We start from the raw sequence: 12,679 nt of genomic DNA on the forward strand, positions 1-12,679 counted from the left end.
GAGGCTATGTTGAGAGCAAAGGGAGGCCCTACCCAATATTAGTATACTGTTCCTAATAAAGGGCTCCATGAGTGTAAGAGGTTGTATAAGAACAATATTTCTTGCTGAAATAAAAAGAGGACTGAAACATTAGGAGCATCTGCTGAGGAACATCCAGCAGTCCCCGGTCCTGTTATTCACCTTTAATTCCTCCTAGAATTAGCTTTTATATGTCCCAAAACGCATTTTAAATTGGGAGCAAAAAATGAAGTAAACTTTGGTCTTTACGGGACAGAATCTTCTTCAAGAATGCCATTTGACTCAGCACATTTTTGAGTTCCTTCAATTTGTGTTTTGATTTAAAGGTGCTGAGTTTAAAATCCAAATAAACAGTGAAAACAGGCGGTCAGCAGAGCGTAACTGACGTGTCCAGTTGTCCCTACTATGGCTTCCAGCTGGATAGGCCACTGCACTCAGACACAAAATGTCACTTCACAGTGCATTTTAACTCAGAATGGAAAGTTACACGAAGCAAATGTATTTTTGCTCTACATACTTGTGTTTCAAGGTTATACAATATGTTGTGTGGCAGCTACCTGTCTTTTACTGTACAGTAAGGGAAGTGTTTTCTAGAGGAATGACAACAGCTGTTATCGTTGCTGCTGCGACTACTGCTCTCACGCAAAGTATCCTGCGAAAAGCAGTTAGAAGTCATTTCAAATGTTTGAAAAACATTATCTCGTTTATTTTGGGCACTGATTGATAACGACGTGTATCACTCTCATGCCGGGGGAAATAGCGACATTCGGTGCACAAGAACGTTGTTTTCCATTATTCTTGTTGGGAAAAATGGTTCGGCTAAGTGTCAGTTCGATGCGAGTCGGACTCGCTCTTCGGCCCATATTGGAACTTTGAGAGCTATTAGCTGTTGCGCAGCTGTGATCCTCTCCAGTCGCGGTTGCGCTCATTGCACATACGCGTATCCTGCGCAAACTCTACGTACGTTAAGACCAAGGGGAACTCGATGGGCAATGTCCGCGCTCACTGGTTCAATGGAATTCGGACTGGTTTCCTGTGTTTCACGCTACGCGATGTGAAAAGAAAGTACTGAAACAAGCCGGGTAAATTGAATTTGTGATCATTCACGCCGACGGGCGGCTAACGACGGGTAAAAACTGCAATGGAGATGCAGCGCTCCGGCGTGACACTGAGGGGTTGACTCGTTGAGCGACTCCAGGTAAGCCAGGCCGCCTCGCGCCGCGCCTCACCTGCGGCACGAGCACCGCGCCGCCTTTGCTTGCTTGGCCGCTCTCCTCTCTCACCCTCTCAAGTTGCCTTCTCGTTGCAGTTTGTGGAGCCGTTATTGGATTATTGGCGGGACGCATTCCGCACTCCGTCTACTCTGTTAAAACGTGATAAGAAGCGCGCGCTTCTTTGTTCAAGTTTGACCGAACCGTGGGAAGTGAGTTGACGCCGCGAGGCGGGCGCGAGTTCAGTAGTCACTGCTTGTCAAGTGTGTTTTCGATTCGAATCGCGCGTTTCTCACAGGCTTTATTATAAGAGTCAGATACGTTCCAGTTGTTATCTACGCCAGTTCTTCATATGGTTTCCGACGTCAAATAATGACGTTTCCAAGTGATTTACCGTTTTATACAGTAGCAGGGTGTTTTTACAATCTTAATTAAAACAGCAGCGCGAGGAGGGAGGGGGTTGAGCTGGGAACTTTGACATTGTAAATAAAAGAATGGACACCTGGACTTTACCTGCTTGCGTTCTGACTCTGACTGTATGAAAATACGACCACTTGGTTGGAAGCAAAAAAAAAAAAAAAAAAAAGTTAAAAACACTAAGGGATTTAGATATGCTAATTAAAACAATTATAATTAATAGTTTTACACTGGCGGTAAACAAACTTAAGTGATGAGTTCGACCTGTGTGACGCAGTGGTGAACTGCGGCTCCTACTCGGTACAGGGTCAAAAAAATCATATTAAAACACAATTTTTCAGAGACTAAGCGTTATGGCTATTTATTTTGTTAGCTTTAGTTCTAGTTCAAATTGTATGTGTGGTTTTAAAATGTTGAAGTGCACTCTCTTACAGGTGAGGGGCTGGAATGAGGCTGAGGGAGAAAGTAACCAGGAGGGTCTCAGGTTCGCAGCATCCATTGTTCCTAAAGCCGCTGAGGACGTTTCACTGCGAATCCATGTGCAAATTTCTTACTCGCTTGCAAATGCAGAGTTCGTCCGTCACCCTACTCAAGTTTCTGCACCAGTTTACAAACCCTCTGTTTTTTCATTCCTTATGGTCTCTGTTGGCCATGTATGGCCTTACATGCTCCTTGCCAAGCTCACATTCAGCACTTTTTTTTTTAAATTATATAATATATATAAAACACTTGCATCAGAATTAACAGTTGAGTTGAAGTGTAATAAGAAACCCTCTAGCTCTTGTTATCCTTATCCACTTGCAAAAAAATTTCAGCATTTTTTTTTTTTTTCAAGGAATGTCATTGGAATGACGTGGAGTGTGTTCTGCGCAGGGGAAACCTTTCCTAGAAGCCCGGCTCTCGCTTTTATACACTTGCAGGGCGTGTTAAACTTAAAGATGTGGTGTAGCGTGATCGGTCTGACCGTTACTGGCCTGTTTTCTGATTGTCGCTTCATCGAAACAAACTCTAGAGCATGATGACCGTATTCGGGCATTTAGTGTACTGGTCCAACATCCTTTGTTCTGGCATTAGGAAAGATTAGACTTTTTCCATTCACTTAAGTGAAATTTTTTGGGAAGGTGTACTTTTTAAGTAAAATTTGATCGTATCTATCTCTTACATTTATTTATTTAGCAGACGCTTTTCTCCAATGAACTCTATGTGGTGTAATCAGCCCACACGCCTTATTCACCGCGGTGACTTACGCTGTTAGATACACTACTTACGAGGGGTCACTCATCCATACATCAGTGGAACAGACACACACTATAGGGGAACCTGAACAGCATGTCTTTGGACTGTGAGAGGAAACCCACATCCTCTCGCACCACCCAGGCACTGTGCCACAGTGCCGCTCTTTCTAGTGTGGATGACAGAAGATGAAGTGAAGACTAGCATATTTTACTTTTCATGATAACACTGTAATGATTTGGTGAACTCAGCAAGTCTTTTTTCTTTTTTTTTTGCCTGTTCTGTGTTTTTGAGGTGTGTCCCACCCATCCTGTAGCACCAGCTGCCATTGTGACAGGAGGGCATTTTGCCATACGGTTCCTCTATGACCTCCATCTTGTTTCTCTTGGCACGACTGGTGGAGCCTTTTTGGTGACAGTGGCAAGTTACAACAGGCTGTCTTTACATGCTCAGAATGATGCATTGTCCAGCTTGCTTATCTAGTCTCGAATGAGTCACTTATCCCTTTTTTAGCATTAGCTAGTATGTTCGGTTTAATGATATCAATCAAAATGGTGAAATCTGAGGTGTGATATCACAGTCATTTGTTCTTTTTGGACTTTTTTTTTTTTCTTTTTTTAAAAATGCTCAGTTTAGGCACACACAGTTGAATCTAGGGCTGCATGTCTATGCATGGATGTAGTGTGATCAGTCTCCGTAGCTATAATTACAACGTTTTCTTTGTGCTGATCGTGTGGCACTCTTTTGATCAGCTTGTAAACAGTAAGTTTAGATTTAAGACACATGTTTCTTCTCACTCTACATAGTCAATTGTCACTTTTTAGTTGCATTTTATAACCAGCAGCAACAGTGTACGGTACATCGAGCTGTTCTGACAATCATCCTCGAAATATTGTTTGTCACCGCGTAACGTTTCTGGGCGCATCGCTGCCTGCCTGTCAGACATCCGCCGGACTCACTTCACCCATCATCTCTTAAGTTCATGTAAGGTATAAATGTTCAGGATCATGCTTACATCAGTCCTTTACACAGCTACTCCTGCAATGTAACATAAATGTTTATATGTATCCCCAAAAAAAAACTACCAGTATGGTGATTAAGAATTGTCAATATTTTAGTAGTTTTATGGAGCTACTCATGTGATGAACATCGGTGCATATGGTGAAAGAAACAAACTAGTGCAGAATCACACATCTGCAACTATGTCTCTTTCTCGTAATGTAATGAACACATTGTATTTTCTATGAGATGTACGTTGCTTTGGAGAAAAGCGTCTGCTGAATGAATAAATGTGAATATTGAGATTTTGTTCCTTGGGTATACACGTAAGACTCGTTCACAATGAATAAGAGCTGTAATGACTGCGTGAGACACGTTATCTGCAAAGTTCCATTCGACACAAGTCACCGGGAAGAGTTACAAAAGTCTCTTGGAGAGCAAGTGACGTGTAAACCTAAAAAATAATCTACTTGTGGTTCCTACTTGGCAATTGGCCCATTACATTTTGTTCGTAAAATTCTTTGTAGATTCTGAATCGACAGAAATCGTGACTGTGAAAAATATTTGCAGTTATTTTATTACAACCCTGCCAAGTATACCTGATATAAACAATGTATTTTAATTATTATAAGGGTTACAGGCAAACTTGACACCTAATTGTAAATAATGTGTGTATGTATGAGTAGTGAGTGTATGTGTGCGCGTGCACGCCCTGTAGTTGATTTGCTTTCTGTCCAGGATGTACTGTCTTGTGCCCTAGGGTTCCAGGATGGGCTCCAATCCACTGCAGTCCTGCGTTGGACAAGTTGATAGCGGGTACATGAGTGATATTAAGGCTGCATAAGCTTTTTTCTTTATTTTATTACATTTTTGTTAACCTGTTTCTTTGTTTGATAAACCTTTTGACAAGTTGAGCAATAAAGTGATGAATACTTTTTGTTATCTTTGTTTAAACACAGATTTTGCTCGGCAGGTTATTTAAGTTGACGTAGTTTTCAGTAAGTAGGATTTTCAGAGCGCTGCTTTAGCTGGACCGTTGTGGATAGGCTCTTGTACGAAAGCACGGTTTTATCTTTGTGTGTTTTTACGCATCTGTATATCTTTTCGCATTCACGCGATCAATTGTGAACATGTATGCGGTAGAATTAATGAAATGTTTTGAAGTGTTTCCCTAATTTGCAAGAATGTCACTGCAACTGGTGTCTTTCTTAGAAGCTTAAGCCTAGTTTTGTTTGTAGTCATACTAAAATAAAATTTTCATGGATTCTTTAAGGAAATGAAAGTTAGATGCCGTTGCCTGAAATAGTCATGAAGGCATTGAGTAGTGGGATTTTTATTTTATTTATGTTTGTTGTTGAGACGGTGTGAGGGATGATCACGATGTGCATTACTTCCTCGCTGCCCTTTAGCGGTCAGTGCTATGGGTGAGAGATGTGATCTGCAGACCTCAGTGGTAAGTGTGCGTTTACTGCGCTTTGGAGCTATTTATTAGGTGATTCGTTTTCGAGATGCATACAATGAGTCTCCTTGAAGTGCTTCTTTGGCTCTGGCTTGTTAAGTGGAAATTATTGGCTTAGCGGATTTTCTTTTACTATAGAAATGATTCAAAGACACAGATTCTATTAGTCTAGCTGTAGAACAACGCACACATCCCTGAAAATACACACGCCAGCCATTAGTCAAAGGTTAAAGTACGAGTAGCCAAGGAAGCCATGCTGTCATGGTAACAATGAGTGTTACCATGGCATTGTCATGCTGTCATAAAGCTCAGGGTAGAGTAAAAGAAAAGAGCTGCTTACGAACAGTGCAACTTTTTCCTGTCTGCCCCCCCCCAAAAAAATATGAACCAGTTTGGCATAATTTGAAAATTTGAACGGTATCTCCATATGAATGAAAGCCTTTATTTGCTTAGCTGGTGTGAAATGACTTTCTCCCACTTTCTGGCTTTTGTAATGCTTTCATGTGTTTTTACAGCTGCAAGTACAGTAAGTACGGAAGCAGTTTGGACGACGATATGTTTCGGGGTACAGCAATGAATCCACGATTGTTGTTATTTATAGTGACACCTGCCGTATATGTGTGCATTCCAGTTTTATCAATTTTCATGAAAAGAGCATCCTCTGATGCTCCGATTCTTGTTTTGTGCTTTGTATTGCACCAAAAAAAACTAGAAACAAATCCCAAAGGCACTGTCCTTTTTTTTTTTTTTAGGTATGGATGCTGTGAAACTAATTTACTGAGACTTTTGGAACTTTTTTTAGAACAGGTAAGAGCACACAGGAAGCTACAGCAAATAAAGTGGCGAACAGAGTGGTGGCCAACTGTTACGGGCTCTTAGTGCGTTGGCTGAACAAAAGCAGTAGCGTCTTCAGAAGTCAGGGCAGCCTGCAGTTGTTTTCCCTTCTGTTGAACATTTCCAGTGAACTGCTTGAAGTTTTTAATTCTCGTTGCCCTCGTCGTCTGTCCTTGTAGAGCGTTGTCTTTTCAAACTGTGCTCCGAGCCTTTGGCTCCCCACGTTTGTTTCGTCTGGCGTTGCCGTTCACGTTGTTAGTTCTCCGGGTACTCTGTACTACGGTTGTATAAAATGTACCGTGGTCTGTGGCAGCCCAGACAAATTGTGCTTCGAGCAGAGCACAACGGCGCTCGCGCATATCGACCTTTGCTTTCAGGACGGCTCCCGGTCGCTTCTGCCGATGTCTTTTGTCATCGGCGCTTAAGCAGCCTCCCTTGGGACGGTGGGTACCGTGTGCCCGTAGCGGGGCAGCCGGTAGTGTAGCGTTTAGAGCTGCTGCCTTCGCATCCAGAGGTCACAGGTTTGAATCCCACCTCTGGCTGTAGTACCCTTGAGCAAGGTGCTTACCCTAAGTTGCTCCAGTAAAATTACGCAGCTGTAAATCGGCAAATAATTGTAAGTAGCTTAACATTGTCACTTTGGGGAAAAGCCTCAGCTAGATGCATAAATGTAAACGTGCTGTTTCCCAGCAGTTGACGCTGGTGTCCGATTCGGTCTTTTTTGCGTCACGTGGCCTATAGGCGGACGAGCTAGATTAGAGAATCGGCTCTTTCCTCCAGGTCACTCTGAACCCGGTGAAAATCCGAGACGAGTAGTTTCTGCAGGTTACGACGGCCCTCGCGGATCTTCAGTTTCGGCAGCCTTACCGGCCAGATTTTGTATAGCGGGAAGTTGTTTAGTCATCGCATCCTGAAAGTCGCTCGCTCAGCCATTTGCATGTGACAGACATGTCAAGTTTCTTGTGACTGATTCTGCCTTTATTTACATTGCTGCTTCGGCGTGTGTAGTTGAGCACTGTGTGATTGTGTTCTGCTCTCTGTGCCCCGATAGACAGCGGGTGTGCCCTTTGAACCCCGTGTCTTCTGGGACGCGGGTGTGGTTTGTGCCCGGAGGACCGGACGGGATTGGAGGGATGTGCTCCAGGGGCCGTGCCCACTCTCGGCCGCCCTCTGCCAGCGGCTCCGGCCACAGTTCTGGCACCCAGTATGCATTGTGCACGCTGGGTGTGGGTTTGGTGGCCCTGGGAGCGGTCATGATTATATGGACCATTGTGCCCTCGGAAGCGGCGCACAACGACAGTAACGGCACCGTGACCGGCGGAGGGGTGCTGGATCCCAACGGGAAAACTTCATCGGTGGCATTTGTGCTGGTGGGTGCTGGTACAGCCATTCTTCTTCTCGCCATCTGCCTGGCAGTGAGGAGCAAGCGGCAGCAGCAGCAGCACAGGGAGACTCAGGCCAACAATGCTCCATACATGAATTATACACCAGGGGAGCAAGCGGAGTCGTGAGTACATGTTCTTCGTGCTGCCTTGCGAGTGTCTCCATATGTTTATGTGCCTGTATGACTACAGACTGGTATAAATGCATACAGTAAGGGAATGTACCTACAATGGAAGGCATGCTGTAACAAGATTATTCACTTTCGGATTATAGTGCTTTTATTTCTATTTAACATACTTCCGTCTCTCAGCTGTTTTATCATGGTATATTGGGTTTTACATCAGATTACCAAGGAAATGAATCTCATGCAATGTTCTCTTTGTAATAAATTTACAGAAATTGATTGCTTGTAACGAATCAGTTTGTCACCTAAAAGTTAGGCTGTACTCGCATTCTACGCAGTTTTACGATCCTGCGCTTGAATATTTCTAGCGATGTGGTGGCTGCGCAGCAGGGCGTTCTTGCTACCGTGTCTCTTTTGATTCAGCTTTGTGTGAAGATCCCCGGATCGGCTCCGTTTGCCAGCGCTATAAGGACTGTGAAAATACAAAACGAGCCTTCAATCTTCACGTTTAGCTGTGTACAACTTAAAGCGTTAAGAATTAGAATTTGCGATTAATGTTGTGGTAGTTTGTTGCGAAATTAAGGTCTTTCGATCCAAGGAAGGACAATACCCATAACGAAAATATTTAGTCCTAATGGCTTCATTGGGAAAGAAAAAGTGGCTTTTTTTTTTTTTTTTGCTTAATTTTTCCCCCAGTATATACAGTGAGGGGGGTGCGGTGGCGCAGTGGGTTGGACTGGGTCCTGCTCTCCAGTGGGTCTGGGGTTCAAGTCCCGCTTGGGGTGCCTTGCGACGGACTGGCGTCCCGTCCTGGGTGTGTCCCCTCCCCCTCCGGCCTTGCGCCCTGTGTTGCCGGGTTAAGCTCCGGTTCCCCGTGACCCCGTATGGGACAAGCGGTTCGGAAAATGTGTGTGTGTCTATCTACAGTGACCATCAAATGATTTCTATAAGTACTATTTCTTGATGCTGTATGTGTTTCCTCCCCCCTCCGCTTTTTTTTCCTGTGCATGTGCCTTTGCATGTGGACAGGGCAGAGGAGCCAGGTCCCAACTACGACGTGCCCACATATGAGGAGGCAGTAACCAGTGGACAGTACCCTGTGCGCCAAAGCAACCTACGCATGAGCACCTCCCAGCTGCCGTCCTACGAAGACCTGGTGGATGCCGTGGAGAATGATGGCGAGTCGCAGGAACCCTCCCAGCCAAGCCCCGCCCCCGCAGCAGCTGTTGGCCCGGCTCCTTCCCGTCACGGTAGCCGCTCCAGCCGCATCCTGCGACCCTTCCGCGTGCGTCGTATCAAGTCTGAGAAACTGCACCTAAAAGACCTCCGTCTTAACATCCGTGGGCCATCGCAGGCCGAACCTGTTACCATTGAGCCTCTGACTCCACCTCCGCAGTATGAGGAAAAGATGCCCGAATTCTCGGTCCCGAATTGAGTGACCACCGCCCCCATGCGCCTCCCTGGTGTGGCCAGATGCCCCTGCGAGCTCTGTCCCACCCCACCGCAGTCCCTGGGAGGATAAACTGCTGCAAGGCAGAGGTGAAAAGAAGTCATGTTTCTGGATTGCACCATCACGTGTGTGGGATAAAACTGAAGGTCGAACACAGAAGAACGCAGCGCAAAGCTGAGTACAGTACATGGTCTTCCTTCCCTGTGCATGATGGGTAAATCTCAGAATGGGCAGATGTGGGCTGGAGCCACTCTGAGTGACTACGTGTAGAGCTGAGAATCACTATCTGGTTAACTGTATAAAATTCACAATGATACCATTTAGATGGAACGTTCGGCTATGATTTTTGGCAGCGTGACTCAAATTTCAGAAGGGTGAAATGGTTGAACTGATATTTTTAACCATGTAAAATCATTTCTACTATAAATGATAGTGTTAGTTGCACTACAGCAGCCCTCAGATTAATTAAGTAAAGAGAGACCATCCAGTCATAAACTGTGGCATTAACTAGAATCAGCTACATCATTAACTAACGGGACTGACAGCCTGGAAAATAAACCGAGGGGAGGTGACATCATGGATTTTTTTTTTTTTTGGTAATTAAACAAACACACCTCCAACAAAATGATGATTTAATGACCCAGCGGAGACCGAGGCCCGGTGCTTGCTGCACGCTCGTGCTGACCGGTCATGGTCCGCAGGGGTCCGTACTGCTGGCACTCTGAATAAACTGACCTCTGTCTGTAATCACTGGTAAACTGACATTTGGGGACAACCACTGTAAGAGGGTAAAACCTGTTAAAATCCAAAAGATGATATAACAGTGAGATATATATGTGGAGAAAGTTAACTGTCAGGTGGATAATCGAGTACCAATCGATACCGTTGATGATGTTGCCGTAAAATGGAATTTAAATATTAGAAACTATATTAACACATTCTTTGGTGATGTTTTGCAGAGATGTGTTAATGTTTGTAGTAAATCACTGTGGTTAAGCTGCATAACTCATTTGCCTATCCAGAAAAAATCTTGTTTGAATAAGGTGCAAAAACAAAATTCATTTAATCTATTTATTTTTAGCAAATTCTGCATTAAAAATAAAATGTCTTGAGTAATGTATGATTGAAAGCATTCTTCTGTTCGCAAAACTTAACTCCGTGATAAACGCCATAATGTATTGCTCATATGTTTAAGATTCTTTGCCTTTTTTTTTAAAAAAGTGTTTATGAACAACTTGACTTGAATTATACCTCCCTTGCAAAACATGTAGTGTTTCTTTGCGCTGAGGTTTACGTTTTAAAAATGTGAGAGACGTATCTGTACTTTCTCACCGGGACAGGGATGAACTGCCAAAGTCTTACCTCTACTTATTTTTAACATGTTCAGATTTACCTTCCTCTAGTGAATTGTGATGCAGTTTTAAATCAATCACGGTAAATTTTGCAGATAATTTCTAATTGTAATAAGTGAGCCTGCAGAATGGACAGACACAAAACCAAGCAGGTAGAGTGGCGCCGGGCCAGGCTCATCCGCACAGATGCCGCTGCAAAATGGGCACAGGAAGCGAAGAACCAGAGACCATGAAATACACTTTCATTACTGAAATTCGCTGTCGGAGTCATTTTAAAAACTTGCCGTGTCTGTCATTTTCACATTTGCGGTGTGAACTTCACGGCTAAAAGCAGCCAGAATGAAATCGGGAAGTCTCAAGACCTCGAGACCAGTGCGACTTTGTGCCTTGTTTGCTCTAATGCAAAGTAAGAGAGAGTTGTTCATACTGAAGGAAATGGAAGGTGAATTGTGAAATCCAGATACAGCTGATCTGAGGTCAGTGATATCTTTTCGTGAATATAGTTAAGACTTGGGCTCTTGGCAACTTTTAATGGTAGCACATAATCTGGGCCTTCCTAGTGTCATAGAGAAGTACACAAATATGATAAACAAATAGATAAATAAGTGTAAGCATCTTAAGTGTAAGTTGCTTTGGAGAAAAGTGTTGGGTAAATTACTGTGTTCTTGCTGTAATGTTGGAAGGGCAGTTAGTGCCCCCTAGTGGCCCAGTTTTCAGAGACCTCAAAGTTACCTGCTCCCAAGTGCAAAAACATGGTACCAGGAGTTCCCCAGACTCATCCCTTCCTACTGCTGTTTCTCATGCCATAATTTTATTTCTCACAAATTTGTCTTTTTAACAGGTTACACCTGTGGCCGAGTTTGTTCACTGTAATATTTTTGAGAGTCCAGCGGCCATCAGCACGCGAGTCTCTCCAGCAGTCCTCGACCATCTCCTGAATTAAATTACAAGGGAAGGGAAAAAATTTCTTTCTGAAGTAGAATCCTATCGGGCCTACAAACACTTGCATTCAGCCCATTACTTACTGTGCGTTGGAATTTTTTTTTCCAAAAATTAAATTAAAAATAATTTATTCAAAACAGTTCAAAAATATGAGCTATTGTAATGTGACACTAAGATCAAGCACAAATTGTAAAAGTCGTCTTGACAATTAAATGCATCCACTTTGTCCATCGATAGTTTGCTCACACACACATTGTCTGAAAGCGCTTGTCACGGCGAACCGGAGCCTAACCCGGCAACACAGGGCGCAAGGCTGGAGGGGGAGGGGACACACCCAGGACAGGACGCCAGTCCATCACAAGGCGCCCCAAGTGGGACTCGAACCCGGGACCCAGCCAAGTCCACTGCACCACCACACACCCCCCTTCATCATCACCACCAATGACATAATGTGGACTTATGGCATGTCACACGGGCTGCAACTGTTCTCATGTGGAAGCCCACACTGGATGGTCAGCTTCACCTCTAACCTCGTGCCTTCAACAGAGATGTAGGAGCGTGTGGTGCTACTTAACGCTCCGCGTTCATTTACCGCGGTGTTGAACTGTTGATGATGTCCGGAACGCATTTACAGGATCCGAGCTGCCTTGTAAGAGCTGTCCGTCCGACAGCCGACAAGCGACCTTGTTCGAACTAACCCACATAATGATTTCACTCTCTTCCACAGCTGCACCTCGTACGGGAATTGTGGTCTTGGAAGGACAGTGTCTATTGTGTCAGCATAAAGGAGGCTACATCACAGATGGCACGTTCTTCCGCCTGGCGCCTTTCCACATAGTTTACTTCTGTCATGTGATGAAAATCGCTTTGTTTTGTGCTCTTGTTGCTGCAATATCGAGAGCAAGCAGCGACTCCGCTGACGGTTCGGGTTAACTGTCACACGAGGCAGGAACCGCTCCAGGTGGAAAGAGGGAGCGATTCGGAGCCGCGGGTCGACGGTGCGTTTTGTTGGGGATCCTAGTATTAGGCGTAGAATACATTGTAACGAGAGTCTGTCCTGTGTCTCAAAGACAATAGAATATTTGTGTGCATTTCTACATCATGATTTCCTCGACAGTTTTCCTATGAAGAAATAAGAAATTGTGCATAAACAGCTGGAGACAGAGGAGTTAAGGGCTTTAAACAGCACGGGGGTTAATAAATACGCCGGTGTCACTTTGCATGTGAGGTTAGAAATCTGTAAAATTGTTAATTTTG

At 44.2% G+C, this 12,679-nt stretch overlaps 1 protein-coding gene across 2 annotated transcripts; it reads left to right on the forward strand.

Annotated features, from left to right (window-relative positions):
* The first annotated feature begins 924 nt into the window (after nucleotides 1–924).
* Nucleotides 925–10,195, forward strand: tmem51b (transmembrane protein 51b). Of its 2 annotated transcripts, XM_029248024.1 has the most exons (4): nucleotides 925–1,216; nucleotides 6,090–6,144; nucleotides 7,223–7,678; nucleotides 8,708–10,195. In XM_029248024.1, exons 3-4 carry the CDS (start codon nucleotides 7,305–7,307, stop codon nucleotides 9,111–9,113), a joined length of 780 nt encoding a protein of 259 aa, XP_029103857.1. In that variant the 5' UTR covers nucleotides 925–1,216; nucleotides 6,090–6,144; nucleotides 7,223–7,304; the 3' UTR covers nucleotides 9,114–10,195. The 2 variants fall into 2 exon arrangements, with proteins under 2 accessions (XP_029103857.1, XP_029103856.1); XM_029248023.1 differs by lacking the exon at nucleotides 6,090–6,144.
* Nucleotides 10,196–12,679: the final 2,484 nt, after the last annotated feature.

Source organism: Scleropages formosus, chromosome 22, assembly GCF_900964775.1.
Source record: "Scleropages formosus chromosome 22, fSclFor1.1, whole genome shotgun sequence".
Classification (NCBI taxonomy): Eukaryota; Metazoa; Chordata; class Actinopteri; order Osteoglossiformes; family Osteoglossidae; genus Scleropages; species Scleropages formosus.

What these genes read in the sequence shown, in the direction of transcription:
- tmem51b (XM_029248024.1), top strand. Translation starts at nt 7,305, where the DNA reads ATGTGCTCCAGGGGCCGTGCCCACTCTCGGCCGCCCTCTGCCAGCGGC. An exon ending in CCAGGGGAGCAAGCGGAGTC is followed by an intron (nt 7,679 to 8,707) that starts GTGAGTACATGT and finishes GCATGTGGACAG; the next exon opens with GGCAGAGGAGCCAGGTCCCA.